This window comes from Loxodonta africana, chromosome 16 (assembly GCF_030014295.1).
Source record: "Loxodonta africana isolate mLoxAfr1 chromosome 16, mLoxAfr1.hap2, whole genome shotgun sequence".
Taxonomy (NCBI): domain Eukaryota; kingdom Metazoa; phylum Chordata; class Mammalia; order Proboscidea; family Elephantidae; genus Loxodonta; species Loxodonta africana.
This window is the reverse complement of record NC_087357.1, coordinates 32145340-32161592: the sequence shown is the minus strand read 5'-3', so window position 1 is coordinate 32161592 and position 16253 is coordinate 32145340. Positions and strand designations below refer to the sequence as shown.

Below are 16253 nucleotides of genomic sequence, written 5' to 3'. Positions count from 1 at the left end.
ATACTGGTGGCATATCTTCCAGCATCACAGCAACATGCAAGCCACCACAATACTTGAAACTGACAGGCATGTGGGGAACCTTTTTTTTTTTTTTTTTTGAACCTGGTAGAAAGTATCTCCAAAACATCTATAGCTAATGGTGAAAAACAGGACACTTTTCCCTTAAGATCAGATACAAGTCAAGTATGTCCATTCTCACCATTGTAATTTAACATAGTTCTGGGGGGTCCTAGCCTGTGCAATATGGCAAGAAAGTAAGAGAGACAGAAAGAAAGAAGAAAAGGCATACAGATTGGAAATGAAATAAAAGAGTTTTATTCACAGACAACATGACTATCTAAATAGATGATCTCAAAACAGCTACAAAAAGTTATTAAGTCTAACAAGTGTGTTTAGCAAGGTCACAGGATACAAGGTCAAATTAAAAAAATCAACAGTGTTTCTACGTATGAGCAATGAACAATTGAAAACTGAAAATTTTTAAAACTACCATTTACAGTAGCACCAAAACTTGACATACTTGGGGATAAATATAACAAAATATGAACAAGATCTGCATGGTGAAACCTACAAAACATTGATATAAAAAATCAAAAAAGGCTTCAATAAACAGAGATACACTCTGTTCATGGACGTATTATGAAGGTGCCAATTTTACAAAATATGATCTATAGATTCATTACATTCCAAATCAAAATTTTAGTAAACTTTTTTTTAAAGATAAAAGCATATGGAAAAATATGGAAATTCATACAGAAAAATAAGGGACCTAAAATAGCCAAAACAATTTTGAATTAGAAGAACTCTACCCCTAGGCTAACCATGAGTAAAACAACAAACCCAAATTCTCTTCTCAAAAGTTCAAGGTCATGAAAAACAAGAAAACACTAAGAAACCTTCAGAGAGCAGAGAAGACTAAGGAGACATGAAGACTAAATATAACGTGGTATCCTGGATGGAATTCTGGAATGAAAACGGGACATTAATAGAAAAGTGAAATCCAAATAAAGTCTCAAGTTTACTTGTTTTGTTTTAACGGGCAAAATATCTGAACAGACACTTTACTAAAAAGGATACATACGCGGCAAATAAGGACAAGAAAAGATACTTAATATCATTATTCATCAGGGAATTAAAACCACAACGAAACATCACTATATACCTATAAGAATGGCCAAAAAAAAAAAAGAACATTATCAAGTGTTGACTAGAATATGGAGCAACTATACCTTACATACTTTGCTGGAAGGAATATAAAATAGGACATTCACTTTGGAAAAACAGTTAGGTGTTTTCTTATGAAATTAAACATACACTTACCATATTACCCAAAATTCTCATTTCTAGGTATGTAATTTAAGGAAAAGTTATGTTCACATAAAAATCTCTTCAAGAATATTTATAGGGGGTCCGGAACTCTTATACACTGCTGGTGGGAATGTAAAATGGTACAACCACTTTGGAAATCTATCTGGCGTTATCTTAAACAGTTAGAAATAGAACTACCATACAACCCAGAAATCCCACTCCTTGGAATATACCCTAGAGAAATAAAAGCCTTCACACAAACAGATATATGCACACCCATGTTTATTGCAGCTCTGTTTACAATAGCAAAAAGTTGGAAGCAACCAAGGTGTCCATCAACGGATGAATGGTTAAATAAATTGTGGTATATTCACACAATGGAATACTACGCATTGATAAAGAACAGTGACGAATCTATGAAGCATTTCATAACATGGAGGAACCTGGAAGGCATTATGCTGAGCGAAATTAGTCAGAGGCAAAAGGACAAATATTGTATAAGACCACTATTATAAGATCTTGAGAAAATAGTATAAACTGAGAAGAACACATACTTTTGTGGTTACGAGGAGGGGGAGGGAGGGAGGGTGGGAGAGGGTTATTTACTGATTAGTTAGTAGATAAGAACTGCTTTAGGTGAAGGGAAGGACGATACTCAATACATGGAAGGTCACCTCAACTGGACTGGGCCAAAAGCAAAGAAGTTTCCGGGATAAACTGAATGCTTCAAAGGTCAGCGGAGCAAGGGTGGAGGTTTGGGGAACATGGTTTAAGGGGACTTCTAAGTCAATTGGCAAAATAATTCTATTATGAAAACATTCTGCATCCCACTTTGAAATGTGGCATCTGGGGTCTTAAATGCTAACAAGCGGTCACCTAAGATGCATCAATTAGTCTCAACCCACCTGGATCAAAGGAGAATGAAGAACACCAAGGTCACACGACAACTAAGAGCCCAAGAGACACAAAGGGCCACATGAACCAGAGACCTACATCATCCTGAGACCAGAAGAACTAGTTGGTGCCCGGCCACAATCGATGACTGCCCTGACAGGGAGCACAACAGAGAACCCCTGAGGGAGCAGGAGACCAGTGGGATGCAGACCCCAAATTCTCATAAAAAGACCATACTTAACGGTCTGACTGAGACTGGAGGGATCCCGGCGGTCATGGTCCCCAAACCTTCTGTTGGCACAGGACAGGAACCATCCCTGAAGACAACTCATCAGACATGAAAGGGACTGGACAGTGGGTAGGAAAGAGATGCTGATGAAGAGTGAGCTAATTATATCAGGTGGACACTTGAGACTGTGTTGGCATCTCCTGTCTGGAGGGGGGATGGGAGGATAGAGACAGTTGGAAGCTGGCAAAATTGTCACAAAAGGAGAGACTGGAAGGGCTGACTCATTAGGGAGAGAGCAAGTGGGAGTACGGAGGAAGGTGTATATAAACTTATATGTGACAGTCTGACTTGATTTGTAAACGTTCACTTGAAGCTCAATAAAAGTTAATAAAAAAAAATATTTATAGGGGGTTTATTTATAATTAGATGGGAATAGTTAATGTGCTCAGCTGCCAAACAAAAGGTTGGAGGTTTAAGTCTACCCAGAGGTGCCTTAAAAGAAACGTCTGGCTACCTACTGCTAAAAAATTGGCCACTGACAACCCAACGGAGCACAGTTCTACTCTGACATATATGGGGTCACCATGAGTTGGAAGTGGCTTGACAGCAACTGGCATATTGCTAAAAACTGGAAATCTTCCAAATGTCCTTCAATTGACACTTGGATAAACCAAGTGTGGCATATTCATACAATGAAATGTTACTCAGAAATAAGAGGGAATGAACTACTGATACATGCAACATTAATAAATTTCAATTGTATCATATGTGAAAGACAGACTCAAAGACTACACACTATATGATTCCATTTATATGACGTTCTGGAAAAGGCAAAACTATAGGGACAGGAAATAGAACACTATTGCCAAGGGCTGAGAGTCAGAGGAGGAGCTGACCTCACAGATTCATGAGGGAAATTTTTGGAGTGATAAAACTTCTATCTCTTGATTTTGGTGTTAATTATACTATTACATGCATTTGTCAAAACTCCGAACTGTACTTTAGAAAGTCTAAATTTAACTATATGTAAATTATACCTCAAAAAACCTGACTAAGCCTGGGGTCTCAAAAGTTTGCAAGTGAAATGGTACAATCACTATGGAAAATGGTACGGTGCTTCCTCAAAAAGCTAGAAATAGAATTAACATACGATCCAGCAATCCCACTCCTAGGTATATATTCTAGGGAAATAAGAGCAGTGACATGAACAGACAAACACACATCTATGTTCATTGCAGCACTATCCACAATAGCAAAAAGGCAGAAACAACCTAAGTGTTCCTCAACAGATGAATGGAAAAACAAAATGTGATACATACACACAATGGAATACTACACAATGATAGAAAATCAAAAGAAGTCTGTGAAACATAACACGAATGAATCTGGAGGACATTATGCTGAGAGAAATACGTTAATCACAAAAGGATAAATATTGTATGATACCACTTTCATAAAAAGTCAAGAATAGGTTTACACACAGAAAGCAACATTCTTTGATGGTTACCAGGGATGAAAGGTAAAGTTAGGGAGGGAGAATCACTTACTCTGATAGTAGACATGTGTTAATTCTGGTGAAGGAAAAGGCAATACACAATTATGAGAGAAGTCAGCGTAACGTGACCAAAGTAAATGAAGATCCTGAGAGGTACACAAGAATAAAGGACAACTACGGCTTACCATAGCTATAACATATACAGTTCTGTAACAACAGTAATAACAACCAAAAATTTGTGAGTGGTTACATAGATAGATATGTATGCTATATAGGTGTGGGAGGCATACGGGAGTACAAGCATGTGCATATATAGGTACAGTTGTGGGCATCTATATATACATATTTATATGTGCTACATACATATTTATATACATAAGAGAGCACATGAGGGGTACAGTTATAGAAACTTCTGAGGCATATCCAAACACCTCGTGGGACTGCGTTACTGGGCTTAAAGGCCAAGGACCACAGTCTCAGGGGACATCTAGGTCAACTGGCATAACATAGTTCATAAAGATAATGTTCTACATCCTAGTTTGGTGAACAGCATCTGGGGTCTTAAAAGCGTGAGAGCAGTCATCTAAGACACAACTATTCTATCATCTGGAGCAAAGAAAGGAGAGTGAAGGAAATCAAAAATTCAAGGAAGCAATTAATCCATAGGAATAATGGCTCACATGAACCACAGCCTCCTCTAGCCTGAGACCAGAAGAACTAGATGATGCCCAGCTACCTCTACTGACTGCTGACCAGGGACACATAATTCTCCCACTTAGAATGGGAGAAAAGTACAGAACAAAACTCGAATTCATAAAAGAGACCAGACTTACTAAACTGATAGAGACGGAAGGAACCCTGAGACTATCACCGTAAGATACCCTTTTAACCTGGAACTGAAGAAACTCCTAGAGGTTACCTTTCAGCCAAATAATAGATTGGCCTATGATATAAAGAATAACACCCATGACGAATGTGCTCCTTCGAACAAGCAACTACATGAGATCAAACAGGCAACATTTGCCCAAAATCAAAGATGAGAAGACAAGGAGAGCCAAGGAAACTGGAGGGATGGAAATGGGGATGGCATGGTGGAAATAGGAAGAGTGCTGACATAGTGCAGGAATAGCAACCAATGTCACAGAACAATTTGCGTACGAATTGTTGAATGGGCAACTAAATTGCTGTGTAAACTTTTACCTAAAACACAATAAAGTGGCCATCTAAGATATAACAATTGGCCTCTATTTCCCTAGAGAGCAGCAGAGGAAGGAGGCCCAGGATCAGAGAAGGAACTGGACTGCAGGTAATACTGCCTCCATTAACTACTACTGCCTCTTTTGCCATGAGACCAGAAGAACTGGATGGTGCCAGGCTACCATTACTGAACAATTTGATCAAGGAACCAATAGATAAATCATGATCAAAAGGGGAAAAAAAGTGAAAATAGAATTTCAAATTCTTACAGAATCTAGACTTACAGGATCTACTGAGACTGGTTGTTGTTGTTGTTGTTAGGTGCCGTCGAGTTATAGCGACCCTATGGACAACAGAATGAAACACTGCCCGGTCCTGAGCCATCCTTACAATCGTTGTTACGCTTGAGCTCATTGTTGCAGCCACTGTGTCAATCCACCTCGTTGAGGGTCTTCCTCTTTTCCGCTGACCCTGTACTCTTCCAAGCATGATGTCCTTCTCCAGGGACTGATCCCTCCTGACAACATATCCAAAGTATGTAAAACGCAGTCTTGTCATCCTTGCTTCTAAGGAGCATAGTGGTTGTACTTCTTCCGAGACAGATTTGTTCATTCTTTTGGCAGTCCATGGTATATTCAATATTCTTCATCCACACCACAATTCAAAGGCATCAATTCTTCTTCGGTCTTCCTTATTCATTGTCCAGCTTTCACATGCATATGATGTGATTGAAAACACCATGGCTTGGGTCAGGAGCACCTTAGTCTTCAAGGTGACATCTTTGCTCTACAACACTTTGAAGAGGTCCTTTGCAGCAGATTTACCCAATGCAATGTGTCTTTTTGATTTGTTGACTGTTCCTTCCATGGCTGTTGATTGTGGATCCAAGTACAATAAAATCCTTGAAACTTCTATCTTTTCTCCGTTTATAATGATGTTGCTCATTGGTCCAGTTGTGAGGATTTTTGTTTTCTTTATGTTGAGGCGCAATCCATACTGAAGGCTGTGGTCTTTGATCTTCATTAGTAAGTGCTTCAAGTCCTCTTCACTTTCAGCAAGCGAGGTCATGTCATCTGCAGGTTGTTAATGAGTCTTCCTCCAATCCTGATGCCCCGTTCTTCTTCATATAGTCCAGCTTCACGGATTATTTGCTCAGCATACAGGTTGAATAGGTGTGGTGAAAGAATACAACCCTGACGCACACCTTTCCTGACTTTAAACCAATCAGTATCCCCTTGTTCTGTTCGAACAACTGCCTCTTGATCTATGTAAAGGTTCCTCATGAGCACAATAACGTGTTCTGGAATTCCCATTTTTCGCAATGTTATCCTAATATGTTATGATCCACACAGTCGAATGCCTTTGCATAGTCAATAAAACACAGGTAGACATCCATCTGGTAGTCTCTGCTCTCAGACAGGATCCATCTGACATCAGCAATGATATCCCTGGTTCCACGTCCTCTTCTGAATCTGGCCTGAATTTCTGGCAGTTCCCTGTTGATATACTGCTGCAGCCGTTTTTGAATGATCTTCAGCAAAATTTTGCTTGCATATGATATTAATGATATTGTTCTGTAATTTCCACATTCAGTTGGATCACCTTTCTTGGGAATAGGCATAAATATGGATCTCTTCCAGTCAGTTGGCCAGGAAGCTGTCTTCCATATTTCTTGGCATAGACGAGTGAGCACCTCCAGCACTCACTGACAGACACGTGCGGGACTGAGACTGGAGGAACCCCCAAATCTACTGCTCTAAGAAAATCTTCATACCATGAACTGAAATTATCCCCTAAAGTCAACTTTAAACTAAACAATAGTTCAGCTAAATTAATAAAGAATATTCACCATGAGCACCGTGCTCTTTTAATGAATTAATCTGGGGGCAGGGCCAAGATGGTGGAGTAGTCAGACACTTCTGGTGATCCCTCTTACAACAAAGACCTGACAAAACAAGTGAAACGATTATATTCATGACAAGCTGGGAGCCCTGAACATCAAAGGCAAAGTTAGAAAATGGACTGAGCAGCGGGGGAGGGAGAGATGGTTCAAAACCAGAGAGTAGTTGCCGAACCTGAATTACCCTCGGCAAAAGCTAAGTACTTGTGTATATTTTACTGCAAGCCAGCTTCAGTGGCTGTCGATTTCCCTGGGCCTGAGACAGGCTCTGCTGAGCGACCTGAGCCATTCTCCTGGCCTTGGAGAAGGAACAAATTCACAGTTGAGGGAAAAGATAATCTGCCAGCTCCACTAACCTGGGAAGCTCAGGACAGAAGGGGCTGTTGTCCAGGCATAAACGGTCTGTGGGCTCTGAATACCTTTCCCAGCTGCATGGACCTGTGTGGACCTATTTCAGGAGAATAGACCCTTGGTGGCTGACTGCAACTGTTTCAGCTGTGTGGTGGAGAGGTGGGTGTTTGATGTTTGACACCACTTTCCCTATTAAACAGAGTCCTCACCTACCCACATCATGGGGCTAAGGACTGGTGGTTCCACTCACTTCACCCAGCCACCTGTGACAGGCGTCCAAGGATAACTGGTACTTCCCAGCCCTTACAACCAAAAGCATTGGGTGCCCATGGTCCATATGTAGAACCCACCCACCTGTGTTGTCTAGGGAACAGGGACGCGATTTCCTCACAGTCACTCAGGGGATGGTTGTCAGCACCCTGCCTTGTTCAGAGTGTGACCCCCTGCTGCAACCAGATACCAGTACCCACACCAAACACCCTTGCCCCTCTAAGACTGAGGACAGAGCCTGTACCACACACTTGATGAGGAACTACCTGGACACTTGAGCTGAATCCATACAGGCAAAGTGAATGGGCTTCTAGGTTCATATACCTGGTAACAGTTCTAGCCAACTGGTGACAGGACGTTAGCACTTCGAAAGCAAAAATAATCAAGCTAGCTCACTCAAGCAACCTATTTGGGCATATCAAGACAAAACAAAGCAAGAAGCTAAGATATAGTAAGCAAACACAAAATAAATTAATACAATAACTTATAGATGGCTCGGAGACAACAGTCTATATCAAATCACATAAGGAAGCAGACTATTATCGCTTCAACAAGTTCTCAAAATAAAGGATCAAATGATCTTCTGGATGAAGGTGCCTTCCTGGAATTACCAGATCCAGAATACAAAAGATTAATATACAGACCTCTTCAAGACATTAGGAACGAGATCAGCAAAGAGATCAGGCAATACGCAGAACAAGCCAAGGAACACACAGATAAAGCAGTTGAAGAAATTAAAAAGGCTATTCAGGAACATAACGAAAAATTTAATGAACTGGAAAAATCCATAGACAGCAATCAGACATTCAGAAGATTAACAATAAAATTACAGAAAAGGCCAGCATAGTTGGAGCGGGGGTTTGGGGACCATGGTTTCAGGAGACATCTAGGTCAATTGGCATAATAAAACCTATTAAGAAAACATTCTGCATCCTACTTTGCAGACTGGAGACTGGGATCTTAAATGCAAGCAAGCAGCCATCTAAGATGCATCAATTGGTCTCAACCCACCTGGAGCAAAGGAGAATGAAGAACACCAACGATACAAGGTCATTACGAGCCCAAGAGACAGAAAGGGCCACATAAATCAGAGACTACATCAGCCTGAGACCAGACAAACTAGATGGTGCCCGGCTACAACCGATGACTGCCCTGACAGGGAACACAACAGAGAAGCCCTGAGGCAGGAAGACAGCAGTGGGATGCAGACCTCAAATTTTCGTAAAAAGGCCAGACTTAATGGTCTAACTGAGAACTAGAAGGCCCCAGGAGGTCATGGTCCCCAGACCTTCTGTTAGCCCAAGACAGGAACCATTCCCAAAGCCAACTCTTCAGACAGGGACTGGACTGGACTATGGGACAGAAAATGGTACTGGTGAGGAGTGAGCTTCTTGGATCAAGTAGACACAAGACTATGTGGGCAGCTCCTGTCTGGAAGGGAGATGAGAGGGCAGAGGGGGTCAGAAGCTGGCCAGATGGACATGAAAATACAGAGTGGAGAAAAGGACTGTGCTGTCTCATTAGGGGGAGAGCAACTAGGAGTATATAGCAAGGTGTATATAAATTTTTATATGAGAAAGTGACTTGATTTGTAAACTTTCACTTAAAGCACAATAAAAAGTTAAAAAAAATAAAAAAGAAACTTAAAAAAAAAAAGGTATTATCTGTATGAGATCAAATTGACAACAGTAACTCTAAAGCACAGACGAGAAGTTAAGGGGGTAGTGAGTCTAAATCAATGGTGGTGAAACAATACAGGTAGAGATAATGAGAATGATGACACAACATGAAGAATGTAACCAATGTTGTGTCATCATTACACATTCTACGTGTAATGAATTGTACACATAGAAACTATCAAATGGGTGTAGGTTCTGCCGTGTATATTTCCACCAAAATTAAAAAAAAAAAAAAAACCTGACTAAAAAATTAAATGTCTTTCCCACCAGAAGTTTGATCACACTTTATACAAAATGAAGAACACCTAAAACATGCTATTTCCTGTTTGTCATGTTTCAGTTAATGAAATTTTTACTTTCATATTTGTGCTCTCCTGGTTACCCTTTCATTTCCTTGGCAGGTATGGGCATTCCCAGGTACCGTTTCTTACCTTGTTGCTGTAGTTATAAAAGCTTATCTCATTTGACAATGGGTACATGGCCCAGCTGAATACGTAATCAGACTTTTATAAAATTCTCCCTCACTCTAACTCTCTTCCCTTTCCTTATCGAAAGTTATCTTCATTCATCTTTTTGATGGGTCCTAAACCCTCTGAAGGAGCCCTGGTGGTGCAGTGGCTAAGCGCTCAGCTGCTAACCAAGAAGTCGGTGGTTTGAACCCACCAGCCACTCCATGGGAGAAAGATATGGCAGTCTGCTTCCTAAAGATTTACAGCCTAGGAAACTCTATGAGGCAGTTGTACTCTATCGCATAGGGTTGTTATGAGAAGGAATTGACTCAAAGGCAACAGGTTTTTTTTGTTGTTGTTTTTTTTAAAGCCTTTGGAACAGCTCTTTACCCTTGGAAAATTCTGTATTCACAGAAAACACTGGTGAAGCCAAACAGAAGGACATCACACTAGGGTACACTGAGTGTATTTGGCCAATAAGAAATCTATTTGGAGGTTCTCACAGAAGACTTCTTATTTCTTTAAAAAAAAAAAAAAAAAAAAGACATGTGTTGTGCTATGACAACTGGAACTTGCTAACTTGAGGGGAGCTGACATGATGCCAACACCACTACAATGTAATGTATATGAGAGAGCAGAGAAATAGAGAGAATTTGGGTCCTTGCAGACATTACTGAGCAAGTGATCACACCATTCTGGAACTGTCATTCCCTTACAGTTCTTGTAAAGTGAGAGAATTTTCTTGTTGTTTAAGATAGTTTAAGTCAGAGTTTTCTGATACTTGCAGTTGGAAACATCCTACTAACACAAGCCCCTACATCAATGCCTAAGACATCATACTGCCAAGCTATATGTGGTTCTCTTAAAAGTTTTCCTCCCAGGTAATCCTTTTTTTCCCACTGTTTACTTCTTCTCTTTTTCTTGGTATTCATTATTAGTCCCCTCTACTTTTCTTATTATACGGCAGTCCCAAGCATAAGGCAGATTTTTCACCAGTAGTCTTATCAAAAGGAATAAAACAAAGTAATCTATGGTGACAGGAAGCAGATTAGGGGTTGTCCAGGGACACAGACAAGGACAGGGAAAGGGTGCAAGGAGAGACATTCTAAATGGACACAAGGAAACTTCTGGAGGTGATAAATGTGCTCATTATCTTGACTATATTTTCAGGTGTACATACATACATCAAAACTTTTCAAATTGTGCTCTTTAAACATGTGCCATTTATTGTATATCAATTATACCTAAATAAAGCTGATAGTTTTTTGCTTTTTTTTTTTTTTTTTTAATAAAGCAGTTTTACTGAGTGGCTTTCTATTTCTGTTCAATCTACAGGGACCTTTCCTTACCACTCAATGGTAGAAGTGACTTGGCTCTTTACACAAACTTATGGGGGTGTATGGCTTCTTTCAGAAATAAGTTATACTCATTATGGATGCACAGTAAACTTTTAGTGAGCCAATCACCAAAAGGTCTGCAAGAAAGATTTTTATCTAGTGCCCACTTCCTCTTATAAGTTATTGTAAAAATACATAGGTTCATTAAGACTCCTTAAAATCCTGTATCTTCTCAAATTACACAATTTTTTTTTTTTTCTAATTTGGTACCTTTGGGATCCAAGCTTCTCTTTTTGCCACTGTCAATTCCCAACACTATTTCACTTCCATCTCACTGATAACTCACTAAATCCACAAACCTCTCTTTCACTCACATCTACAAAGGGCTATAAGGCTGCTAACAGACTTTCCACTGAGATGAAATCCGAGTTCCTAAAGGCAATGAGGTCCATATATACCTGAGAAGACTACTATGCTTCTATGCCAAGCAAATGCATAGAGCAACTAGAGAAGAATCTTTTGTAGTTTTTCCTCTTACATGTCAAAAACCAGACAGTTGAAGGAGAGAATGGAGTAAAAAGAAGAGACGGCTTACCCATGGAGTAGAGGTTGTCAAAGCTCTGGTGCATGCGGATAATCTCGTAGTAGAGTTCGTCATAGCTGCTGGGGGTAGGCAAGAATGTGTCGCCATATGTAATAAACATATTAAATAGGTTCACGATCTGGAAAGAAGCAAAAGCCCCATATACAGGCATCAGGCTATGAAGGCCAGAAGGGTATGATCAGTGGTATGCTGGAGCCAGCTCTTGCTGACTTCCAAAAGCTGATCGTTAAATTTTTAAGATTTTTGTGAGCTGGTTGTTAAACACAACTATTATTAAAAATCAACTTCTATAAACTTACAGTTAAATAAATTATCTTAAAAGAAGTAAATACTCAAAATTCATCACTTTCCAATTATTTTTTACCTTTTACTATTATCTATGCTCTTGATATTAATTTACATCTCATATCTACATGGTGGGAATACCATATAATGGTGTGCTACTACACATCTCTTCCTAAATCTGCATTCAATGATGTCATGCTGATAGCCTGAAACTGGCCATGGTGGAAATAGTTATACCATGGAAATTTGTAAAAAATGCTATAAATCAGGGCTTCTCCCCCACTACCTAGAGAGCCAATTGCTGAACATTTACCAAGACACCACTAGATACTATCCTGAGAAGATAGTTAAAAGGCACAATGACCTCCTTTTACCCCAAATAATCAACCAGATAAACAGGCATCTGTAATGTCCCTAGGACACCAAGAGCAACCGTGGTACAACCACTCATATGACTGGGACATCTCATAGAGGCTTTGCTATTTACCAACATAGAGACTATATATAGTAGCATAGTACTGTCTCTTAACTGGGCCCAAGGCTCTCCATTCATACAGAGATCTGATCTATATCCTCCCCTACCAGACAACACACTCTTATAAAGGAGAAAGAGTCCCAGGTTTTGCCAAAGACACAGGTGAGAGTAGGGAGCACCAGTCTAGAGATTCTGATCCAAGAGGAAACTATGGGCCTGGTTCTCCTAGTGTCTTAATCCCCAGACCACCAGTTCCTATTTCAGAGAAAGAAATTTTTTTTTTCATTACTTACCATAAGGGCTAATGTAAAAATGTTGTGTTTAGCCAAAAGTACGGTCTCATTTGACATAAGGAACTTCAGCAAATTGATCAAGGCTTAAAAAAAAAAAGATAATGACAAATTATTTAAGCATAATTAATAAGGCTAAAGGAAAGCAGACTAGTTCTACAGAAATTCAGACGGGGCTAAAATGAGTATCAGCTGCCAGGGACTTTTAAAAAGTAGGTAAGGTTCTAGCTCATTGTATAGTTTCTGGGGTCTTAGAAGCTTATAGGCAGCCATCCAAGGCATGACAATTGGTCTCCATTTGCCTGGAGCAACAGAGGAAGAAGGAGAATCAGGAAGAGGAGGAGAATATGGAATGAGTGGCTAATTGCCTCCATGAACAATTGCCTCCTTTGCCATGAGACCCGAAGAACTAGATGGTGCCTGGCAATCATTACTGAACATCTTGTTCAAAGATTCTATAGTAGAATCCTGATCAAAAGGGGGAAAATGCAGAACAGAATTCCAAATTTTTACAGACTCTAGACTTCCCGGAGCCAAGGGGGCTGAGTGAACTGCTGAAACCACTGCCCTGAGATAATCTTTAAAACTTAAACCAAAAATATCCCCTGAAGTCTTCTTAAAACCAAACAATAATTTAGCTTAATTAGTAAAAATGTCTGCCTTGACCATTATGCTCTTTTAAGAACTATCTGTATGGGATCAAAGTGACAACAGCAACTTGAAAGATTAGACAGGAACCTCAGGGGCCAGTGAGTTTATGTTAATGCAGGAAAAACAACTCAGAAATCGAGGATGAGAATGGTTGTACAACTGATGAACGTCATCAATGTCACTGAACTGTACACACAGAAACAGTTGAATTGGTGTATGTTTTGTTGAGTATAGTTTCAACACCAACAACGAAATAAATTAAGAAAAAAAAAAAGCAGGTAAGGTAGATATGTTTGAAGAAAGCACTGACAAATTCCCAAGCAATTGTCTGCTTATCTGCCCATAGAAGGACTTTTTAAAATCTACTTTTTGCTACTTCTTAAATAGCAATTAAGCTCAGAAATTTGACTATAAAACTGACATCTTAGTGTTCCAAATTTACTCCCACATGGTGATTTCCCCATCAAATTTGCTCAATTTATAAGTCAAAATGAGGGTCCACCTCCTACCCTAGACTGCTAGCATCTCATGTTACCAAGTTTTATCCATGTGTCTATTTCAAACATCATTGCCAAGAGGGCCATCTATCAATTCCAGCTGGTCACTAGATGCGTCAGCTATACTGGATAACCTACAACTGGGCTTCAGCTATGCATGGGAGGAAAGCTCACAGTGAGAAAAAAGCCCTTAACTGTTCTAGCTATTCAAACAAAAGTGCAGCTTGCTCTGTCCGTTCTTTCTCGACAGTGACAATATTTACCAGAAAGGTCCCTTCTCTGCCTGGCAATTTTTAATAAGGGGAGAAACTGCTGAAACCCAAGCAATCTCAGTAAAGAGACTGACTGTCAAGTCCTTAGGTTAACAGTACAGCTTTAAGGACATTTCTGCAAATAAATTTTAGGCATAACAAAAATTACCAGGTGCCTTGTTCTCTTTTACCTAGGACATTTGTCCACGAAATAAATCCTGTTTCTGTGCCCATTCTGAATAATGTCTCTGTACCCAGCTCTCCTTTTTTTTTTTTTTTTTAATTTTTATTGTGCAGCTCTCCTAACTTGATGGGAAAATATAAAGAGCAGCTGCAAGCAATCTGTAGTTCTTCTGTCTTCTCCCCGTCAATCCTTCCCTCCCACGAACCCAAGAAAATGTCCGACCTTTTCTTTGATAGATCATATCTGCTTCTCTACCAGTAGATATGATAACCATTTCCCCACGCTGTCTGAGGTTTGTGTGAAGATTACTAGAGTATAGATGTGAGCTTTGATTTGGAACAGCAGGGAATGATGAGTAGGAGTAAGACTCTCCAGATACTTGCTGCCTGCCACACAACAGCCCTCACTCTCCAGCCTCTCAAAGCACAGGTACAGAAAAGAAACAGCAGGCAAGGAAAGTACAAGAGCCTGGCAAGTACATTCCATTTCTAAAGCCTGAATCTCTCCCCTCAAATAGCAAAAAGCTTTCCTAGGGATGAAGGAGGCAGACATCCTCACGTGAACGCTTCACCCCTGCCCTGACTTTAGTTCTCTAGTGTCCCATCATGGAAAGTTAAGTGATAGGCAGCTGGCCCTTTTGATGTTGTCCATTAACAAATGATCTGTTGGACTGGACCCAGAAAAAAGCTCCATGGGAACACATTTTGGATCACACAAGCTGTTTAGCTCCTGCTAGGAGCTTAGTTAGGGAACCCAAGGGAGCACTAGCAAAAATCCACATAAATATGAGTAACCCCAGCCCAAGCCTCCTTCCTTAATGAAGATCACCTTGCGGAGTAATTTAATGGCTGCCTACCCACTTCCTAATCACAAGCTTAGACAAGTCCCATTAATGGTAAAACACCTGACAATCAAACTCAATCAACTCACAAAAGACAAAAGAAGGGGATGGGTAGAACAAGTAGCACTCTGTAAAATGTGATGCCTGCAGACAAAACAGCTTTTGCACACATCCAGTCAACATGGGCTTTTTGTCCCCAGCACACACAACACAGAGATGCAGCCTCAGCAATGACTATGTGGTAATTAAGGGGCAGGAAACCTGGAGAAAAGGAAGTGGGAGCAATGATTTATTGCTCCGCTGTTGGACTAAAGCTAGTCTTGATCTCTGGGACTCAGAGTCAGGGATGACAAAGTGATAAATATGAGGGGAGGAGGAGAGCACTTCTGGCACAGACCAAGAAGCAACCTGTGTCCCAACTGCCACAGACATTGGCGGAGCCAAAAGGTATTGAAAAGAGTCCAGAACTACAGTTTTCTAATAGTCACTACCAAGGGGGACTTGCATTCTGCCCCTGATAATTTACATCAGACCAGTGTTTTCTCACCTGGAAGTAGTAATTGTCTCTGGAAGGAGTTTAACAGGCAGTTAAAATGAACAAAGCAACCTTAAACTTGGCTCTCGCAAGCCCATGACATCAGAGACCACAATTTCTCTGCAAGAGAGAATGTCCCAAATATCCTGTGAAATAATGCTTTTTCCTTTCATTGGCACCCTGACTTTGCACTCATTACATCAAACTGTTCTGTGTCCTGTACACCACTACACATGCATTCTCTTCTGTCTTCTGACCTGCTGTGATGATAGTTCTAAGTCTGTGAGGCTTTGATATAGCTGGTTATAAATTTTTAGACCTAGAAAGGACAAAAAAAAAAAAAAAAAAACCTCATTGCCATCAAGTCGATTCCAACTCACGGCGATCCTATAGGACAGAGTAGAACTACCCAATAGGGTTTCCAAGGAGCAGCTGGTGTATTCAACCTGGTGACCTTTTGGTTAGCAGTGAATCTCTTAACCACTGTGCCACCTTCATTTTTAGAAAAGAAAACCTTCCCTCCCCCAAACT

The 16253-nt window shown here is 40.2% G+C and overlaps 1 protein-coding gene across 10 annotated transcripts in view; it reads right to left on the bottom strand.

The window, feature by feature from the left end:
• Positions 1 to 16253, bottom strand: part of ARMH3 (armadillo like helical domain containing 3) — a 219318-nt gene that overhangs the window by 109562 nt on the left and 93503 nt on the right. For all 10 annotated transcript variants that reach the window (XM_023546793.2, XM_064269402.1, XM_023546794.2 and 7 more), the window contains 2 exons: positions 12767 to 12849; positions 11705 to 11831 (listed from right to left, as the gene is read on the bottom strand). In XM_023546793.2, the coding sequence (XP_023402561.1) occupies positions 11705 to 11831; positions 12767 to 12849 (210 nt within the window). The remainder of the gene's footprint in view (positions 1 to 11704; positions 11832 to 12766; positions 12850 to 16253) is intronic.